The sequence below is a fragment of the Prionailurus viverrinus genome, chromosome B2, assembly GCF_022837055.1.
Source record: "Prionailurus viverrinus isolate Anna chromosome B2, UM_Priviv_1.0, whole genome shotgun sequence".
NCBI lineage: Eukaryota > Metazoa > Chordata > Mammalia > Carnivora > Felidae > Prionailurus > Prionailurus viverrinus.
Window position 1 is genome coordinate 35,328,260 of NC_062565.1, and position 21,966 is coordinate 35,350,225.

Below are 21,966 nucleotides of genomic sequence, written 5' to 3' on the forward strand. Positions count from 1 at the left end.
CCTCCCCGCCCCCCACACTTTGGTGGGGACAAGCCTTTAGCCGGAGGGGAGTCTCTTTAGGGTCAGAGCTCTCTGAAAGGCGGGTCGACGGGAAGAGACACCTCCTCCCACCTTCCCAAGAGGACAGGGGTGGACACGAAGGCCGTGTGAAGATGTGGGGATGGGCGTCCAGTGGCCCCGGCACTCACCTGGCCACGTGGGTGACCACAGGGGCGAAGTTGGTTGGGCCGTAGAGCTGCACCGTGCGCAGGCTGTGGTGGTAGGCCTCCAGGATGCCATCGATGCCGCAGCAGGAGGGGTTCTCCTGGTTGCCGTTCTGGGGGCACCGGGGATGGGGAGGTTGAGCTCAGGAAGGAGGGAGGAGTGGGAAGGAGGGCAGCCAGGTGCTCTGCTGGGGTTGGGGGGGGGTGCTCTGCTGGCGTACAGCCAGGGAGGGGGAGGCCAGCAGGTCTGGGATCTCCTAGACTCTTCTCTGGTGGGGGGCAGGGGAAGAGGAGGGAGCCCCAGGGCAACACGTGCTCTGGGGGAGCAGGGTTCCGACCTGCCCCTTGCACCACTCTTTGTACCTGCTCAGATGGCACCCCCTCCACAAGAGCCCTGGCTGCTTCCCTCGGGGGCCCCCCGGGCAAACCACTCCGTCCTAAAATGACTGCAGGGTCTGAGTGGCTCTGGAAGGGCCAGCCAACTAACCTGTCCTCCCGTGTCCTGTGCCTGGCACAATTGAGAGTCCCCAGCTCGTGGGAGGGAGGGAGAGGAGGGGGCCTGAGAAAGCATCCCTCAGGTCCCCCATCGCAGCACTAACTCGGGGAGTTGCTGGAATTACCTGTAGTTGCCCATACCCAACGCACACCCCTTTTACCCTGATTTCTGGGGTTTTGGTGGGGGTAGTTCAGCCACGTCTCTACTCCACCTCTACTTGGGTCTTGTCAGAAAAAAGAGGGCAGACCCCACTGTGGGTGGCATCAGACATGGAGGGGAGATGCTGGTGAGCCAGCTGGGGAGTGGGCTTCTGGAAGCCCCGCTACAAGCCCCCCTACACACAGCAGGCAGCTTACCCCCCCCCCACCCCCCCGCCCAAGGGCTGCACGGATGTCCCCTTGCCCCAGGCTCGTCACCACGCCCCGAGCCCGGTGGGCCCTCAGCCTGTCCTCCCAGGACCTCCTACCAGCGGGAACTCGTGGGACACCCTTCCATCAGGGGGTAGCTTGGCCCCGAAGCCAAGGGCAGGGAACATCTTGTCGCTGTCATAGTGCTGGATGATCTCCCCGACGGCAGTCAGCGCCAGTGCATAGGCGTTCAGCTGGTAGGGGCTCATGTAGTGCAGGGATGTGGACTGCGAGGGGTTCCCTGCAACACGGGACACGGGAACATTTGCTGGTGTTGACGCTCCAAGCACCCCGGGCTCAGAATGCAGTGGGGGGGTGCCCAAGGCACCCCTAATTTGATTTATTTACCCTTGACTCCTTTCTCTCTTGCCACACCTTCAATCCTTTAGTAACTCCTGGTTGCTAAACCTTCAAAATATATGCAGAATCCCATCTGCTGTCCCCAGCTCTGTGACACCACCAGCCACCCAGCCCAGCTCTCGGCCTCTGCCCTGGGGCCTGCCGTCCAGCCAGACGAGCCTGTCAAACCCCAGGCAGCTAGATCATGCCTCTTCTCTCCTCCAAATGCTCCCATGCTCCTATCCCACCCAGTCCCAACCGGGGGGTGCCCACAGGCCCCACGGGGTCTGGCCTCTGCTTACCTCCCTCCTGGCCTCCTGCCACCCCCTCCTATCACCCACTCAGGCCTGGCCCCTTACCAGCCCCACCTCATGGCCTCTGCAATGGTGGTTCCCTCTGGGACACTTTTCTATAAATGTGTACATGGTGTGTGGTCTTCCTGAGCAGACTCCTGAAAATTACAGCCTCCCCCAACGCTCCCTGTCCCTCTTCCTGCTTACATTTTCTCCATAGCCCTTGTCACCACTGATAATGCCCGCATTTTACTTATTTGTTTATTAATGAGGGGCACTCTGGCACAGACTGCCAAGGTACAGATCCTGTCTCTATCTGTGTGCTCGTGGATGGTTCCTTAACCTCTCAGCCTCAGTTCCTCGTGCTTAGAGTGGGGATAATAGTCTCACCTCCTGGGATTGTTGTGAGGAGTCGTGATGTGTTACTGGAACTCCCCTCATTGTAATGACAAGGCCCCTTCCAGCTCTGACTTCCTACCGCTCTAGGATGCTAGGGTCCACCTGAGGAGGCCAAAACCTGGGCTCCTGCTGATAGACACGGAAATGGGCACTGAGCACCGCTAATGGAGGTCCAGACTCCAAGGAAGGTTGTGAAGTTTCTAACAGTGTAAAGTGGGGCACTGATTGTTCCTGGTGACTCGGTCATAGCCCAACCGAGGTCAGAGGAGGGAAGGGAGCTGGGACAGCCCCAGCAAGGGTGGGAACTGGGGGCTCCTGCCCTCGCTGAGGACCACAGAGCTCTGCTCGGCCTGAAAGTTGGCCTGCACAAAGGATGTGAGGTTTAATCCCATGAGGAAACACTTTTTCTCCATGTGCTGTTTGTGGGCCCAGAGCAGCACTGCCCTATCCTTGCAGGAAGACCGGGTGCCCTCAAGGGCAAGGCTGTGCCTCAGGGCACATAGGTCCAGAGCCCAGATTTATTAGACCATGGTCCAGTCTGGGGATGCCTTTGCCATCTTGATTATACTTTGGCTCTCCAGGCTTAAGTACCTTCTTTTTGATGAGGATGAGGCCAGAGAATATGGGAGATCTGGCTCCCAGCTAGGACCAACCACGATAGCTCTGAAAAGTACCCCCCATCCCTTTCCAGCCCCAGCCCCAGCCCCACGCCAGCTCCTCTGCCCATCCCCCACTCACCATTGGAGGCCGTGAAATCGATGGCCACCGTGAAGTTGATCTGGGTCCTAAAAGAGGAAGAGGAGCAGGGGAGTTAGCTGGACAGGCGGCAATCTGGCTTCCACCCCAGCCCCACGGCTTGCCAGGCATGTGACTTTGGTGGAGTCCCTTGCTCCCAGCTCTGGAAAACAGGGATAGTAATCCCAGCCACAGCCTCCCCCCAGAGGATTGTTGTGAGTATAAGAGGTAGGCAGTGCGAAAGTTCTTTGAGGATGATTCCTTTCCATGTGGACACCTGGTGACGATGACTTATTTATTCTCCCAACCCTGCGCCTGGACCCGCCTGAGTTAGGTGAAGTAGGGTCCCACTGTGTTTCTGGTTCAAATTTGGAGTCAGATTCGGGGTTCACGCTTACTTGACAAAAAAAGAGAGACAGAGATATTGTGCATCTCTGAGGGAAGAACAACACCCCACTTATGATGCTGCCTTGCCAAAAGCTGGAACGTGAATCCTACTGAACTTCCAGATCTCCCAGTTGTTTACAGGAAATATAAGGGACAGAAGAACATGTTAAATGACAGCAGGGGGATGCAGCCAGAAAAGCCAGTCTGGGGGCAGCAGTGAGGAGTCCAGGCCCCCTGCAGACCTCGTGAATCAGAATCCCTTGGCGGGGAGCAGGAATCTGTTTCAGCAAAGCCTCAGGTACTTGGGGGAATCAACAGATAAAAAGAGAATTAAGGGACAAATGGACCAATCGCAATATATTGATCTTACCTGGATTTCTGATTCAAACAAGCCAATTAAGTAAGACAATGGGGGAAATTCGAACACTGAAAAGGTCTTTGGTATTAAGGAACTGTTTGATTTGTAGGTGTAATTATGGTATTATGGGTACATTTTACAAAGAGAAAGTCCTTGGGGCCCCTGGCTGGCTCAGTTGGTAGAGCATGCAACTCTTGATGTTGGGGACGTAAGTTCGAGCCCCACATTGGGTGTAGAGATTGCTTAAAAATGAAATCTTTTAAAAAAATAAAATAGGGGCGCCTGGGTGGCTCAGTCGGTTAAGCATCCGACTTCAGCTCAGGTTATGATCTCACAGATTCGTGGGTTTGAACCCCACGTCGGGCTCTCCACTGACAGCTTGGAGCCTGCTTCAGATTCTGTCTCCCTCTCTGTCTCTACCCCTCCTCCACTTGTGATCTCTCTCCTCTCTCTCTCTCTCAAAAATAAACATTAAAAAGTAAATATAAATAAATAAAATCTAATTTCTTTTATTAAAAAAAAGAAAGTCCTTAAATTTTAGGGGCGCCTGGGTGGCTCAGTCGGTTAAGTGTCCGACTTCAGCTCAGGTCATGATCTCACTGTTCATGAGTTTGAGCCCCGTGTCAGGCTCTGTGCTGACAGCTCAGAACCTGGAACCTGCTTCGGATTCTGTTTCCCTGTCTCTCTGCCCCTCCCCTGCTCATGCTGTGTCTCTCTCTGTCTCAAAAAAAAAAAAAAAAAAAAAAAAAAGTCCTTATATTTTAGAGCTATATCCTGAAGTATTTGGGGGAATGAAATATGATGTCTGAGATTTGCTTCAAAATAATTGGATGAGGGGCGCCTGGATGGCTCAGTTGGTTGACAGTCTGACTTCAGCTCGGGTCATGATCTCCCAGTTTGTGAGCTGGAGCCCCACATCAGGCTCACTGCTGTTGGTGTAGAGCCGCTTCAGATCCTCTGTCCCCCTCTCTCTCTGCCCTTCCCCTGCTTGCACTCTCTCTCTCTCTCTCTCTCTCTCTCAAAAATAAACATTTAAATTAAACTAACTGGGTGAAAGGAAGCATGCATGCATGGAACAAGGCTGGCCAGCAGTTGGTAACTGTTGAATCTGGGTGAAGGGTATTTGGGGTCTCATTACGCCTTCTCTCTACTTTTGCATGTATTTGGAATTTTTCTGTAATAAAAGGTTTGGTTTTGAGGCTTCAGATTCAGGGTGGAAGCTTTCTGAGGGTTTGGCTGTTCTAGGTTCTGTGCTAGATGCTGACAGAACAAAGCCGACAAGGGGCATCTGGGTGGCTCAGTCGGTTAAGCGTCCGGCTTCAGCTCAGGTCACGATCTCACAGTTTTTGAGTTCGAGCCCCGCATCAGGCTCTGTGCTGACAGCTCGGAGCCTGGAGCCTGCTTCGGATTCTGTGTCTCCCTCTCTCTCTGCCCCTCCCCTGCTCACACTCTGTGTCTGCCTCTCAATAATAAATAAACATTAAAAAAAAAATTAAAGAACAAAGCCGACACGACGTGAACCTGATAACGTCTAGTCTCGTGGTTCTAGTGACCACAGAGTCACCAGGGGAATTTGTTTAAGAAGAAGGTCCCAGGGCCCCACTCCAAAGGATGCCAGTTCAGTTGGGTCTGAGATGGGGCCTCAGAATCTGCTTCTTCAACAGACATTCCCTCAACAGACATTCCCTGCCCTCATCCAGGGATGGATTCTGAAGACGGGGTTCTGGGATCACACCTGGGGACACCCTTCTGGTGGGTCCCAGTTGGGGTGATGTAAGATGGGGCCAGGCTCGCTTCATCTGCATTCAGCAGACGGCACCTCTCAGAAGCCAAAGCCCTCTCCCCACCTGACCACAGATGAGCTGCTGCTCACGGGACCATCGTCCCCTAGGAAGGATGAAGGACACGGTTAGCGGGAGACCCAAGCCAGGGTCTGCTGGCCAGAGACGGTCCAGCCCACGCTCTTTCCCCTCGCCTGCTGCCTGGAGGCACAGCATCCAGTGTACTCCAACATCTGCGAGGGATGCAGCCACCAGGAGGCAAGAGCCTGGGTCCCTCACTGACTGTGTAGAGCGTCTCACCCATCCCCGCCACCCCATGAATGAAAAATAAACCGTTGTTTTGTATTAAGCCTTGAGGTCACAGGATTATCTGTTATAGCAGTTGACCGACCCTATTCATCTCTTTGTGGTCATGTCTCACTGGGGAATAGACAGATCGTGTCTTTGTTAGAGGACGGGAGACACTTGGAGGCTAAGAGCTCTGCTCCCAGGGCCACTATTGCGAGGGTGGTTCTCGCCTATGGGACCACAGCTGAGGGACACCCACCGGCCCGGCTCTTCCAAATAAGGGTGAGGGGAGAGGCAAGCCTCATTCCTTAACTGGTCTTCCCCTGCTCTGGGTTCTGAAACGACTCAGGGAAGGAAGGGGCTGGAAAGCAGGTACAGTTAGGGGACAGCTGCTCCCTGCGGGCTCGCCTCTCCCGCCTAAGGGCAGAGCAGGGCAGAAGGCAGGCTGCTGAGCAAGCTGCTCCCTCTGACACCGGGCAGAGGTGGCCAATCCCTCTCTCCAGGTCCAGAGAGGATCCCGGGACAAGAGCATCCATCCATCGGCTGCCTGCCTGGACACGTACGTGGAGCTCTCACTCCCCCGAGCCAGCTCTCTGGCTCAAGTCTCTGGGGAGGGCGGAGGGAGGTGTGGGGGAGGGCCAGGGAGGCGCCAGCAGCCTCTGAGGGCTCCTCCATGAGACATCGAGGCACCCAACCCTTTAACTCCACTGTCTCCGCCTGCGTCACACCCCACCTGGTAGCTGTGAGGCAGGCAGGGCCACGATTATTCATTACTGTGGAAGAAATGCAGCATGTGGCGACAGAGGAACCCTGCTGCTGGCTGGGCGTGTGGCCACGGGCAAGTTATGTAAAATGGGAGATAATCATCCTCACCCTGCCCACTGTGCTCTGTAAATTGGGGGCACTATGCAAATGAGGAGAAACAGGATGTGGACTGCTTGAGAATTAGCAGGTGCCATGGAATGCTTGATGGGATAGAGAACAGGGCAGTTTTGATGGGGGATGGGAGCAAGGGCAGGGTCTGGAGTAGGCTCAGAGGAGAGGCGGGGGCGGGGGGCAGCGGGGCGGGGGGGCCTCTGGGTGACCGCAGGCAGGTGTGTGCTCAGTGGGTAGGAAAGCTCGCAACCTTGAAACCAGTTTCAAGGCGACAGGGAGTGGTGTCATGGGAGAGTAAGTGTGGCTTCCCAGGGCCTGACTTTTCCCTTTGCCCTGGAGAGCCCGGCAGCCAAGTGCCCACTTGGCTGGGATGAGCCTTTGGCACCTGCCCTGTCTTCTTTCCAGACAGGTGTAGTCACTCACCTGCCAGCACCTGTGGGCTCTCGGCTTCCCACACCCTGACCTGGCACCTGTTCTGGCAGGGAGCACACTAACCTCACCTTGGAGTCAGACTCTCTTTCCGCAAGCTGTTGGCTGGAGCCTCCAGGCTTCCCTGCCTGCCTCGGCCTGGATGCCAACCCCTCTGGCTCTTTCTGCTTCTTACACTCGTGTCTGACCACCTGGGACCATCTGATGGCTCAGCCCCCAATGCCTCCTGTCCCTTGTATGTCCTTGATGACACTGGGCAGGTTAATCATTGCCCACCCCCCACCCCACCCCCCCCAGCCTCCCTGAAAGACCAGGTATCAGCAGCTCAGAGAAGGAAGGACCATTAGAATTCACTTGACTCCAACTTCTGTGTGTGTAAAGGAAGCAACTGATACGAAGGGAGGGAAAGCGACCTGCCCAAAGTAATGGGGCTAAATTAGCAAGTGGCTAAGAAGGGCAGAGAGCCTGGGCCTCCTAACTCCTAGTCCAGGGCTCTTTCCACCACCTCCCTAAGCCCTTAGTTCTCTTTGCCACGGAGTCCCTACCACCTCCAGATCCCATCCCTGCAAGGGAACCTGATGTGACCCAGGCTGGAGCCTCCACAGCTCAGGAGCCTCCTCTCCGGCCACTCAGGATCCAGGGACATGCACGGCTCCGGGCGAGTTGTTTGAGGCCAGAAATGGGTGTTTGCTCAGGGCTCACAGGCTACGTCTGGGGCCTCAAAGAGGCCAGCTTGGGGCTAGAGCTGCTCATGTCGATGGGCGGGGCCCCCTTCCTCTCCCTGAAGCCAAAGAAACCGGGCTGGATCTCTTCTCACCCTCCTTTGATGTAGTCAAGAAATGTGCACTCGGACTCCACCGCAAAGGAAAGCAGCGTGACCTTGAAAACAAAAGGCAGCTTGGTCAGCGGGGAGCCCAGGGTTTGGGGGAGACGGTTTGCTGAGAGTCAGGGGGCACACAGCAGGCCACTTCTGCAGACCCCACTGCATACAGTACCCACAACGACCCTAGAAGTGCAGCTGTGGTCCCATTTTATAGCCAAGGAAACTGGCTTCAAACAGGTCATGCCATCTGCCCGGGACACGGCTGAGTGAGACTGGAACCCTGGTCGGTCTGACTCCAGAGCCTGCACTCTTGACCTTGATGCCAAACTGCATCCTAGGAGGGCCCTGCCTCTGTCACTGGGGCACAGGGGTCAAGCCAAGAGCACGAGTTTTCCCTAAGTGGACACCGATGTGGAGTGTGGAGGGCAAGGGGGTCTTCCTGACACAGGTCTGAAAACCTGCCAAAGCTGACTAGCTCCACCCTTCCATGTCCTGCTAACTGTCGACCTACTCTTTGGTCTGCGCTTCTCTTAAACCTTACTTGTCCCGACTCATCCCTCTGGTGTCTCGTGATCCCTGCCTTCTCAGCCCTGAGACCCTCATAAGCAGCCTGTTCTCTCCCTGGAGGTACCTGATGGGGGGGGGCCCCCCTTCAGAGCAGATGCCTTTCGACCTATGCCTCCTGGCGGCTTTGGCATCAGCTCTGCCAAGACAGGCAGCTACCTGGCACTTCGCTACAATAATGATTTAGGATCATGGAGACAAGTGAAAGCCTGGCTGCCAAAACCAATTAAATGAGGCAAGACTGGGACAGGGGACCTATTACCTGTGCCAGAGAACTCTACCCTAGAATTTGGGGAAGCCCCTACTGGTGCAGATTCTGCTATCGTTACCAACTCTCTGGGTAGGCCAGGGAGGGCCTCTGCTTGACATCAGCCCAAATAATGGGAAGGTCTGTGGGTGCTGAGCTGGGCCTCGGAGACCCCTACCTGCTGTGGTTATGGTGTCAGGCACCCGGACGGACAAAGCCTCCTTTCACTAGCAGTGGACCATGGCAGTGGCCTCTACCCTGGCCAGCGGTCACCAGATGACCAATGATCATCTTGCAGCCTGGTCCCCCAAGGACCAGGGGACCCCCAAACCAATTACATCCGTTTCCGTTTTGGGGGTAGGGCTCTTGCCCTGGATCTTTTTTTAGCTCCTCACATGAGTCTAACCGACAGCCGGGGTTGAACCCCACTGCCCCCCACAAGGCTCTGGGCTGAGGCAGCTCCCTAACCTGCCTGACCATATGGATTCACCCAGGGACTTTGTTGCTCAGAGTGTGGTCCCTGGACCAGTAGCAGCAGCAGTAGCACCTTGATGCTGCTTAGAATGCAGACATGCAGATTCGTGGCACGTTAACAAGATCCCCCGAAGATTCTGCACACAGGAAATTAAGTATGAGAAGCTTTATACACGGGTTCCCGAGCCTCCTGATATGGAACCCCAGAGAACTGGACAGGGCACAAGCATTTTAATAAGCATCCTGGACCCTGACTGATTTGTTACGGTGAAGACTGACCTGAAACAAATCATGTCCCCTCTCTGGGCCTCAGTTTCCTTATCTCTGAGAAAACGGAACGAGATCGATGGTTTTCAAACTTTTTTTTTTTTTAGCAGTACATCTGAGATTTCTCAGCTGGGGAAGGTGCCGCCTCCCCTAGGGGCATGGGAATGTGTAGGAAAGTTCTGGGGCTCTGCCAATGCCTGGGCTCTACTGGTAGCCATGGCTGAGACCAGGGGTGCTAAGCGCCCCACGACGCACAGGGAGGTCCTGGGACATGAAGAATGATCCTGTCCCCAATGCTGACAGCACGCAGCAGACACACTGCAGCTTTGGACAAAGGAACTATTACTCCAACATTCTCCTGACTGAGAAACAGTTACAATCAGTCCCCTTTGAATGAGCAGAGTAATTTGCAGTTTGCAGGCCTGCGTCTCCATCTGTCTGTCACAGCCACCCAGCGCAGTAAGCCGGGCAGGGATGATTTATTCGCCCCATTTTACAGATGGAGAAAATAAGGTTCCTCAGAGGAACCCCAGAGCTCCCTGACTAGGACCTCTTCTGGGTCTGGAGGTGCAGTTTGCTTAACTCTAATGAGTAAGTGTGGCTGCATTTGCAGATGGGGCTGTGGACATCTACAGCACAGAGGGACACGAAGGGTACAAATCTTGAATGTATTTGCAGGGCAAAGATGCTGGCTTGTTCTAGAAGTGCACTGTGGGCTCCGCCTCAGGGCCTTTGTACATGCTGATCCCTACAGCTAGAATTCTCTTTCCCCAATATCCTCAATACTTGCTCCCTCCCCTTCTTTGAATCTCTGCTCTAATATCACCTTCTCAGAGAAAAGCTTTCTTTAATTACTTGACATCAAATAGTTATTTTGTCTCTGGCATTCCCCAACACTTTACCTTTTGTGTACTTTTTTCTACAGCACTCAAAACCACAGGACAAATACAGATATATGTATGTATGTGTGTGTGTGTGTGTGTGTGTGTGTGTGTGTGTGTATATATATATATATATATATGTTTTCTGTCTCCCCCACTAAAATATAAGTAACAGAAGGGCAAAGATTTGAGTCTGTCTTGTTCCCAGCTGTATCCCTCATGGCTAGAACATGACAGTGCTCAGTAAACATTTGTTGGATAAATGCACGAATGTCCTGAAGATCAGCCCCCGGAAGCCACGGGGCTAGTGTGATCCTAGGATGGTCGTGGTAAACAGGAGCAGTGCCGGCTGCCAGCGCTCAGTTTAACTACTGTGCTCACTGACATCTCTAGCTACGACCTTGGTTGTGACTTTCTGCCTCTGTGACCTTGGGCGAGTCACTTCCCTGCCTGCAGCCTTGGTTTCCTCTTTCATGACAAAGGGATGGTAAAGTCTGCCTCTCAAGGAAACAACCTATGAAAAAGCACCGGGGTGGGGAATTTCCCACAGCAAGGGCCTCTACTCCTTTTCTGCTTCCTTTCTACAGGAAGTCCCCATGGGAATTTCTCATTCTGTGTCACAGGTATGGCCTACACCATCTACATCGACATCTACTATCTCCCCCCAGGGGGGAGGCTCCATCGGCCCCACCCCTCCCCACCCCCAACGCCCCACGTCTGGTTCCCACACTCTGCACAAGCCCACCACGCAGACATGCGCCACTCCTGACACCAGACCTAGCTTGGACCTCAGGATGTCTATGCCTGGCTGCAGGGGGCGGCGGGGGTGGGGGTGGGGGTGGGGGGCGGCGGGTGCCACTCACTGTGCCAGAATTCACGTATTTCTTTTTCTTCATTTTCTTTTTGGGGTTTACCACCTGCAAGAGAAAACAGTCACAGGATAAGAAGGAGTGTTTCCAAGCAGTCAGGGCTGGGCCCCCAGAGCTTCTAACGACCCCAGAGTATGGCCCCAGCCCCAGCCAGCAGAATGTGGGGTCCAGGGGAGGGGAGGGTCCCGGGAGGTTTTATGAGAGATCGGCATTTAGATTTATACACGCGAGCTTCCTGATTAGACCCAGTGTTCCACGACCAAACACAACAGGAGTAATATTTATTTAATCTTCTTCCCCACTGCTCCCCCAAACACGCCCTCCACCCAAAGCAGCCAAAGGAGGTTCGATGTTGCAAAGGGGCCCTGTCTGCGCCTGCCCTTGTGTGTTGGCTCAGGCTGCTCCCCTCACCCCAAATGCCTTCCCCTCCTTCCTCCACCAATTCCCCCTCCCTGAGATCCAGCCCTACTGCTGCCCAGAGGCCTTTGAGGCTCCCCCCTCCCCCCAACACTGCAGTTAGAATTTCCTTAACTGTTCTTCATGTGAAAGCTCTCATTCCAAACCAGACCTGTCATCAGAGAATATATCACAGACCTAGGGGCATATTTAGTAGATGCTAAAAAAAAAAAAAAATCACTTGTTGCTGGGCTTAACTCAGTGGTCTCAACTGCCCGCCACCTCCCCCCTCCCAGGCATTTGGCAATGTTTGGAGATATTTTGGTTGTCACACTGGGGGGAGAAGGTAGAGGCAAGGGATGCTGTGAAACATCTTGGAGTGCACAGGGCAGCCCCCATCACAGGAAATCATCGAGTCCAAGATGTAGGCAGAACCACGGCTGAGAAGCCCTGGGTGAATGAGGAGGACCAGAACCCTCCAGGGGGATTTCACACCTGCCACATCCGTACTGGGCTTGAGCCTCACCAGCTCTTTTGTTTTCACCTGGGAAGCTCAGGCCCAGCCTTTCCCTAATCTCCCATCAAAGGAAGCAAGGTGGTTTGATTTTCACACCCTAGGTCCTCTACAGGTTCCTGGTGAATTCATCCCCCCACCCCCACCATCTCCCCAGGGGTGGCCAGCTCTGTCTTTAGCAGAGGCCTCTTCTGTCGGGATGAGAGTTGCTATCCATTTCTGGAGATAAGGAAATGAAGGGACAGGGACAGGGACTTGCCTAAGGTCACACAGCTGCTCTGGGTAGTGATCAAACTGGAAACCAGGTTCCAGCCCTCAGCCCGCCTTCCTGCCTACCTGGGTGTCACCTTGATAACAAATACAAACACATTCCTTCACAAATACTTCTGGGGCGGGGGGAGTGGGGGATACCAGTTTCTCTTCTAGAACCTTCACTCCAATTGGAGAAAGATACGTCCTAGGGAGATACAGGACAAGAGATACCAAAAAGGGGAGCCAGAAATGTGAAGGGAGTTGGAGGAAAGAAGGACTGTTCTAGGTCCAGCATCAGTAAGGCTCCCCGGGACAGGTGGTGTTGAAGGCAGGTGCTGAGGACAGGAAGGGTTTGGGGCACGGGGAGACGGAGGGAGGGCATTCCAGTCAGAGGAGATAGTTGCAGGGGGTGGGGGGAGGCAGGGGGCGGGCACAGAACTGGGGTCCATTTTGACTGCAGGGCCACAGAGTGGAAGAGTAAACTGGGCTGGCTGGCAGAGAGCCTAGAGGGGCCAAGCTAAATGTCTGATGACTTCTAAACTAGCAGGGGCAAGATCACAGGTTCTAGGATGCTGGAAGGGGAGGGGAGGGGAGAAGGAGAGACATCAGGGGTATGTTTACCCCCTTGGTTCTGCCATCTACTGGCTGTGTGACCGTAGGCAAGTTACTTAACGTCCCTGGGTTTCAGGGAATAAAAAGTACCTACCTTATAGAAAGGTATGACGATTAAATAGGTCAATACAAGCAAAGTGTTTAGGACATGGTCCACAATGTAGCAAATACTATATAAGTGTTAGCTGCTATTAATTTTTATTACTATGACCCCTACCGCCCCCACTAGTCCACGTGAGAGGTCATGAGCGGGTTGCCGGAACAGGTAGTGAGCTATGGCAAAACAGCATTGTCAAGAAGTCAACACAGGTCTTGGGCCCGGGGCATGGCTGCGGGAGCAGAAAAGGGGTCAGGGTTGACCAGGTAGACACAGAAGGAAGGAAGAGCTGGTCCTAGGTGGGAAGTTCAGGTGGGAAGGCTGGCCACAGCTCTGCAGGTGGAAATTTGCGAGCCTGGGGAGAGAGCCCATGACAACCTCAGAGCCTCCACAGGTACGAAGGCCACTCAGATGATGTGTTGGTCACAGACACGTTCACGGGAAAACCATGTAGTAGGCCAGCTCCAACCCTGCACTGTGCCTCAGTTTCTCAATCTGTCCCATAAAGGTGTGGAACTTTTAGAACTGAATACACCTCAAACTTTTATTCCAAAGTCTCCTCCCAGCTGAGGAGAATAAACATGGACTCCTGGGGGGCTGGGTGTCGCCCAAGGACCTGGCCACAAGCACATTTCTTTGAAGTCTTCTGGGTTACCTTTAAATTAGCCTGTATCCCACATTTCCACTCTCTAATTATAACTGTTTTAATATTAAAGCAATGTTTTGTTCTCAGATCCTCATGTGAAGTGGGCACTGAAGAAACGCCCTGTTTATTCTGAGGTTTCATGCCCTCCCAGCACCCCACCCTCACCCGACGGTACCAACCTCTCCGGCCCTAAATGGCTGCACCCTGAAGTTCCACGTGGGGGACCATCGCCCCCTGGGGGCCAGCCAGGGAATCTCCCAACTCCCAGGCTGGAATTCTCCGCCTTCTCCTCGCCCTCTCTTCACACCCCCAGGGTCCCGACGGCCCCCCAGGGCAAGTCTGGGGTGGGCCCTCCTGTGCAGGCAAGTCCCTGAATGGCTCTCAGGGGCCAGGAGCTGTGCCGGCTTTGGGAATAGGGAGTGAGACACTGCCCCCACCCTTGAGGACGTCATGGTCCTTGAGGGGATAGGAAGCTTGACAAACAGGTAATAGCCAGGGGGTGGGGGGTGCATAGGAGCACCGAGGAGAGGTATTTACTTCAGACTTTGGGGGTGGAGTGCGTGTGCAGGCAGAGAAGGCTTCCTGGAGGAGGAATAAGACCCAAAGGGAGTCTCCAAAGATCCACAGACCCAACCAAGTGAAGAAAAGCTAAGGGAGCCCCAGGGGAGGCACCATGGAGTGAAGCACAGAGGCTGAGCCAGCAGGGCGGTTCAGAGAGCCTTGGACAGCATAATGGGGCTGACAGTGGCGGTAGGCAGGGAGGGAAGGGGCAAGACCCCAGAGCCTCCTAGGGGTATATGTGAGTTTACTTATGCACGCCCACTGGTTGCAGATTGCAGGCTGCTGGGGTGTGGAGGAGCTTGGACTCTTACCCTGTGGGTAAAGGGCTCTGCAGACTCTCAGCTGGGGTGAGGGCGTCTTTCGGAACCTCCTCCCCACTCCTCTGCATGAACCGGGCTGACGCAGTAGGGGGGATGCACAGCCAAGGGTTAAGGAGGGCAGCGAGGTGGTCAGATTGCCATTTTGGAGGAGCCCTTGGATTACTGAGTGGAGGACGGTAGGAGGTGGGAAGGCCGTTAGGGGGCCGTTGCAAAGCCCCCCACGCGGGGGAGATCATGGCGGTGGAGGTGAATGGGAATGGAGGGAACAAATGTCAGAATGTGTAGGTGGTAGGATTCAGTTGTGGACTGTATGTGGGGTGAGGGGCAAGAGGTGTCAAGGGTGACTCCCGAGTGCCCCCCATGACGACCGCCCAGGAGTTGGAGCCTGCTGGCCAGGGAGAGGGGACAGCTGTGGAGAGGCCTTCAGTTTGAGAAGGCTGAGTCTGAGGAGTGGCCAGCAGACAGCTGGACATAGGAGTCAGACACCCAGGGGGATGCCGGGGCCCAAGAGAAGGGTCTTTCCTGACAGAAGCCTTGTTTTCCCTTCAGGCAATTTGGACTCTAGAAAGGCCTTTCAGTGACCCCCGCCCCATACTGCAAGCCCTGCCAGAGTTGAATTCCTTTTCTACCTGATGGTGTTTCTGATGGGGAAAACAAGTCAACCCAACCTTGTCTGCTTTGAGCTTGAGAGATCATGGCCTCTTCAGAGCCTGTCAAGCACCCTTAAAAGCCAAACTCCCAAAGATGTAATCCCTTCGCTTCACTTCCCTAAAAATCTCCTTAAAGGAAGCCAGAGAAGGAAAGGATGGGGCCTGCTTCTCTCTGCCTGGTGGGGGAACAAACACAGCCCTTCCCTTGGCTGATGCAGAAAACAAAGCAATTAACTGTGAGGATCAGAGCCCTTTCAAAGAAATTCACCCACGCTCTATCTTCACAATGGCCTCGTTCAAGTGTGTGCACGGATCATCAGCACCTGCTGGGTGCCCAGTGCTGCCCGGGGCCAACACGACAGGAGGCCACAGAAAGGGCTGTCACCTGGCCTGCCCTTAGGGAGCTTCTGTCTAACCGGAACACGAGACCTGCCCACTCAGAACCCAGACACAGGGGGAGGGGGTGAAGAAAGCGTGGGGCGATTCAGACTCAGCGAGACGGAAGTCAAGGCCTGTTCTTCAACTTCACTAGCTGAGTGGCTGCTAATGTGAGGAGAGAGCCCAACTGTAGGGCCGTGGTGAAATGTAAATCTCTTGGCACACAGACGCTCAACAGATGATGCTGGAAGACAGCAGTGATGTAATAATAACAACGCTCACTAGGGGCCAGGCACTGGTCTAGTGACTTATTTAATTCTCAGTATGCATGGCGCAGAGTGGTTCAGGAACTTAGCCCAGGTCACGTAGCTAGGACGTGGTAGCGTCAGGGTAGGGACCCAAGTGGTTATTAGGGTTATAAGTATCTGCAGTTAAGCTGGTCTAGCATGAACCGTGCATGAAGTTCCCAGGGAGGAAGCATGAAGTTCCCAGGGAGGAAGCATGAGGCCGGAGTGGCTGGGAAGGCCACCAGAGGAGGTGGAACTCGGCCAGATTTGGAAGGTGGGAGGCCATCCCGGGAGGGCGAGCACACCCACACACAAAGGCTCAGCAGCAGAAAGTGTCCTTTAAGGGCGAACACTATCATCTCCCGAAAGACTGGGGGCCTTGTCCCAGGTTCTCCAGGTCCCGGTGGAGGGATCCTGACTCCCGTTCCTCTGACTCTTTCCTTCCAGAAAAGTTAAGATATTCAGCAGGCCCTGAGACTGGTCTGAATGAAGGCAGAGGGCCACCTTGAACTCAGGACCTTGGGTCTCCGGCCTCAGAGCCTTCTGATAATGTCCCCCACCCACCCACCCCCGCACCCCTACCCCCCACCTTGTTGGAAGTACTCTGTGGAGGCCCCTCCACAGCTGTCCCCTCTCCCTGGCCAGCAGGCTCCAACTGCTACCCAGTGATTTGGAGCCAGACACGTCAACACTGTTTGCCTTTTGATTTTCCACTTACTGAACCGCATGTCTTTGGGCAAATTCCCCAACTTCTCCGAGACTCAGGCTCCTTAACTGTAAAATGGACAATAACACCCACCTCTCGGGAGAGCGTGCAAATACCCCAGCCCCACACATGGCCCCCTGGAGTCATGTATTATCAGAGCAGACCCCAGCCCCCAGGGCGCCCACCTCACCTCGTAGATGTTGAACTGGCTCTGCCCACGGGCCAGCTCCCGGTAGCTGGTGGTGAACTCCCCGATGAAGTCGTGGCTGCAAGGGAAGGGCTGCCGCTGAGACCAAGCGGCCCAGGCCGCGCCTGGCCTCTGCCCACCTCCCCGCCTCCCACATCCCTTCCCCTGGCTCCCCATTCTGCTTGGGGCCCCTGCTGCAGGGGCGCATGCCAGCAGAGAAGCTGGGTCCCTGGGGAAGTGTCCAGGGTCACCCATGTGTAGGGAAACCCAGGGGTCACCTAGCAAAGTGCAGGGCCCCGGACGACGGGACTCGGGTTCTTGTCGGAACAAGCCAGCCGTGCAAGGGATTTTGAGGACAACTGGAGAAATTTAAATATGAAACGAATATTCGGTGGTATTCAAGAATGATTGTTCCGTGCGTCAGGTGTGATAATGGCATTCGCAGTTATGTAGAAAAAGGTCCTTATTTTTTAGACGTTCTCAATGAGATATTTAGGGGTAAAAACGCCTTGATGTCTGTAATTTAAACTACATCAGCAAAACACAGATAAAGCAAATGTGGCAACATGTAACACTTGTAAAATTCAGATGATAGGCTTAAAAGCATTCATTAAACTCGCCTGTCTTTCTGCGTATTTGGACATTTTCCCAATGACACTTTTTGAAAAGGCCATTTACGCTACGTCCACCCAGGCAGCTGGAGGTGTTTTCTGCGGCGGCCACACCTCCCGGGACTGCCCCCACTGTCACTGTCCCTGGTAGAGGGAACCTAGAGTGCCTTCCAGGGAGTGATGCCCAAGGCGTGTCCCCGGGGCCTGGCTCTGCCTTGAGTCCACACTGTATTTTGACTACATATTTCTAGCTCTCTGCATTCGGACCATGAGCTCCTCGATGACAGGCCTCTACGGCATCTGGTGGCTGTCCCCAGTTTTCCCCAGTGAAGGAGAAATATGGGGAGCTCCCGGGTAAGATGAAGCAAATCATGGGTGGAAACATGGAGCTGACGTGCCTGTGATGTGGTTGAAGAGGGGAGGACAGGGGGACAGAGCGAGTTTACAGGTGCTGGGGCACTGGTGTCCTCTCTTGGAAGGCCTTGGGGAAAGGTGAGCTACTTGGCCCGGCCAGGGCCTAACTTAGAGCTGTCCGCACAGCCCTTTACAGTACCTCCTATCCACGTCGCAGACTTGAGAGGCATCGATAAGGAGTACGGGCCTCTGCAACGCCCCTGGCAGTTCCACAGAATGGAGGAGTCACAAACGTCAGGGCGTATTTGGCTTTGGTCCAACAGACAAGTAGGAGCCAGTGAGGTTTCTGGACTACAGCCACAGGAGGCCCCTTCTGGTCCTCATCTGTGAATTCCCAGTGAGGCTGCTCCCTGGGAGCACATTCACAGACAGGGAGGGCACTGACCTCCCAAAACCCAACTAGAAAGTGCCACCCTACTGGCCAGGCTTGGCCCTACTCAGGTACTGCTTCGTGGCTATGGAGACCATTCAAGTGTGTCAAAGCTTGCATTTCCCGGGGCGCCCGGGTGGCTCAGTCTTAGTAAGCATACTTCGTGGTTTCGGCTCAGGTCATGATCTCACGGTTCATGAGTCGGGCTGTCTGCTGACAATGCGGAGCCTGCTTGGGATTCTCTCTCTCCTGCTCTCTCTGCCCCTCCCCTGCTCTGTGTCTCAAAATAAATAAACTTAAAAAAAATAAAAAGCTTACACTTCCCAAAGCCGACTCCCTCAGGGCCTGCTCCCTGCAAACAGATCCTCTGATGCACCAAGGGCCTCCCCACTAGATTCGGGGGAGTCTCTGAGGGCTGAGCTTGTCTTCTGTGCCCGGTCACCCGGGCCTCTGTGTGCTTAGCCTCACACAGAGAACACATCCATGAATGCTCGGGGGGGTCGCTCGGGGGCTGCTAGTTTCTGTACATTAGGATATGCACATTTCAGAAAATCCTAATTCTCCCAAATGTAAGGAGATTGTAGTCACTGGCCAGCCGCTAGGCAGCTATTTTGGGAAAAGAGGCCTCTTATGCCCCTGGAACCTGTCATGCAGGTCACAGAGCCTCTGGTGCTTCAGTGGAGCTGGGCAGGGATAAGCCACTGGAGCAGGGGACCTCCCACGGGAAGACCCTCTCGCCCCCAGAGCTGTCCCCATCCCTGCTCACCTTTTGTCCTCCTGCCTGCTTACCTGCCATCGCGATCCCAGTCGTACACCTCCACCTTGATGGTCCTGCAAGACAAAGGGCCCGTGGTGGGATGAACTTGACCTAGCATCTGTGGGGCCTGAACGGGGCCCTTCCCCTGCTCCTGGGCCAAAAGGGGATACAGGGCCCCCCACTAGGCTCCAGCTGCCCTCACTGGAGACGCAGCAGCCCAAGAGACAAAGGAACTATCTTGAGGCCTTTTGGCTAAGGTCTTAGGGACAGCGGCAGCCCGAAAGCTGTGTAGGGACTCCCCCAAGTTTCAGGGAGAATGTGGAAAAACAGCTGCAGACTTCAGTTCACCCCACCTTCTCCTTGGCCACCCCAGAAGGGACACAGGTCCCAGGATGAAGCCATATTGTGAATTTATCAGGGGCGGGGCTGTTGTGGCGGAGCGAGGCGCTCCCCAGATCTCAGGCCTAACCAGTCTGGGCTCTCCTGGGGAGGGGGCGACAAGACTGCAGGTGTGTGTGGTGGGACCCCCGGGTCTGAGGAGTCTGAGTGGTGGGGAGCCAGCCCAGCAGGGAAGGACCCAGAGCCCCTGACTGGGGGATGGCCTGCTGAGCTTTTCCATTGCGACGACTGGCTCCTGAGTGAGGGTGTAATTATCTTCACATTTTAGCCTGGCTGCTTTAATTAGTTTGTTTTGACTCCTGTGCATGGGGCTGGGCTTTGGGAGCCCATTTTATTTTTAGCTCGTTTCCATGGCAACAGGCTAGCAGACCAGAGGTGGGAGGAGGGAGGTGGAGGGCTGCGGGTTAACCCTTGGTGCCAGTGGGCCTCCAGGGACGCCCAGGCAGGGACGAGGTGGGGGGAGCTGCCAGGGTCCCACTGCAGGGTCAGGGTCCGGGGAGGCGGGGGAGGCGTGGGGAGCCGGGGTCTCCAGCCTTCAGTCCTAAATGGGGCTCGCACAGACCCGTGCCTGGGCACGTCTTCTATTAACATCTCATCGTCTCGCCCATGGCCGCAGCCCATCTCCTCGGGTCTGCGAGGAGCAGGCCTCGGGACTGCGCAGCGCCCAGCAGGAGGCGCTGTCCCCCTTCAGATGCGCCTTCACGGCCCCCGGGGCGGGGTGCCGATCCGCCTGCAACAGGGCACATTAACTGTTCCCGATGAGGGAACGTCTTGTAGGTTGTGCACCAACCGGATTTTTGTTACCAAAATGTAAAATGGGGCAGAACCCTCTAAATTCTTGTGAAAAACAAAAAAACTATGTCTCTCTGAGGTGAATTGTGTGGAAAGGAAAAAAAAAAAAAAAATCTAGGCTCCTGAAGGTAGCTGATGAGCTGGAAAGAGAGGAAAGAGGCTGGGGTGCAGACTCAGATGCTGTGGGACCTGGGGATGTCACTGAACCTCTCTGAGCCACAGACCATCATCTTCAAGGAGGGACAACAGCAGCCTTGCAGAACAGCTGCAAAGCAAGTCGGCAAACCCCTCCTGGCACACAGATGGGTCTCTATAAACATGCCTCTTCCTGGGGCGCCTGGGTGGCTCAGTCGGTTAAGCACCCGACTCTTGGTTTGGGCTTGGGTCACAGTTTCACGGTTTGGGAGACGGAGCTGGGGCATCGGGCTCTGTGCTGACAGCACAGAGACTGCTTGGGATTCTTTCTCCCTGCCTCTGCCCTCCCCATGTGTTCTCCCTCTCTCTCTCAAAAATAGATAAATAAACATTAAAAAAAAAAAAAGGAAAAAATGCCTCGTCCTCCTCACTTGGGCATTTGGCCACACTTGGATAGTTTTTCATATGAAATTTATTTAAATCAGGGACACCCATGCCTGGGTACCTGGGCTCTGCCACTTCCAATTCCTAGAACGACAAGGCTGGACATGACCTTCGTGGCATCCAAGCCGGGCCACCTGGCAGATCACCAGACACACACAGCCCCAGGTCCAGTTCTTGGCAGCTCTGGGCAGTGCCCCGGGATCTAGTTTAAAGGTTTCCCTAGTGCCTCTGCTGTGCATGTTCCGGAGTGATAACCTCCAGCCCCCTCATATTCGGATGGGGAAACTGAGCCCTAAGAGCTCCCAGTGATGTGCCCAGGGTCACAGAGTGGGTGAGGGTCAGAGCCAGGACCCTGCCTCACAATGCCAAAGTCCCCCAGTCCTTCCCAGAGCCATGCAGCTCTGTAGGGGACATTCAGGAACCCCAGGGAGGAGTGCTGGTCACCAACACCAGCCCCTCAGGCAACTCGATCAGTGACAGTCACATGCTCAGAGGCTGTAGGAGGACCTCAGTTACAGCCACAGCCTTGTATACCCAAAAAAAATCACTGGGGAGCTTTTCTTTAAAACTCCCAGGGCCACAGGGCCTGATTCAATTGGTCTGGATAGTACTCGGGCACAGGTAGCTTTGGTCAGTCCCCTGGTTGACTGGAATGTGCTCCAGAACCACTGACCTTCTCCAGATGAGAGCACTGATTTTCCAACCTGGTTGCATACTGGATCCCTGGCGAGCATTAGCAATCCTGAGGCCAATGCCTCACCCCAGAGGTTCAGAATCAGTTGGTCTGGGGTACGGCCTGGGCAGGGGGATTGTTAAAAGCTCCTTGGGGAATGTGACATTGCAGCCGAGGTAAAGACCACTTGGAGTGTGGATTCCTGTGTAAACCCACCCCGGCCTCAGCTGAGGCTCTAGGGATGCCTGCAGCTTAGGGGGTCAGATTAGCTCAGAGACTGCAGCCTCCAGAGCTGGGGGAGAAGGAGGTAAGAGAAACGGCACCCAAGACAGGGGGAGGCAGAGGCAGAAGCCAGACACGGCTCTGACTACTCTACAGACAGTTCTGTCACTGTCCAGCCCTGGCTGGGCTGCCCTGGGTCACCTCGTGTGCCACTTGTGGGCTGCGGGCCTTGGCTCCAACCCCTTAGCACAGGCCTAATAAAGGCTCATATCAGACCAACTGTGATTTCTGGGGACCGCACAGTAGAGAAGGGGCTCCTGGGTACAGGACAGTGAAATGGGCCTCTGCTACCCACGGAATGAACGTCTTATTTGACATTTAAGGCTCAGAACACGGAGCCCCTAATCTGAGAGGCAGTGAGGTAGCC

General features: G+C 54.8%; 1 protein-coding gene across 3 annotated transcripts in view; it reads right to left on the reverse strand.

Moving 5' to 3' along the window:
- Positions 1–21,966, reverse strand: part of CPNE5 (copine 5) — a 93,886-nt gene that overhangs the window by 3,324 nt on the left and 68,596 nt on the right. For 2 of the 3 annotated variants that reach the window (XM_047859068.1, XM_047859067.1), the window contains 7 exons: positions 18,907–18,948; positions 16,726–16,801; positions 11,111–11,164; positions 7,809–7,870; positions 2,876–2,922; positions 1,166–1,347; positions 189–316 (listed from right to left, as the gene is read on the reverse strand). In XM_047859068.1, coding sequence (XP_047715024.1) covers positions 189–316; positions 1,166–1,347; positions 2,876–2,922; positions 7,809–7,870; positions 11,111–11,164; positions 16,726–16,801; positions 18,907–18,948 — 591 coding nt within the window. Of the gene's footprint in view, positions 1–188; positions 317–1,165; positions 1,348–2,875; positions 2,923–7,808; positions 7,871–11,110; positions 11,165–16,725; positions 16,802–18,906; positions 18,949–19,227; positions 19,295–21,966 lie in introns of those variants that run through there. The other variant, XM_047859069.1, reaches the window with a different exon arrangement.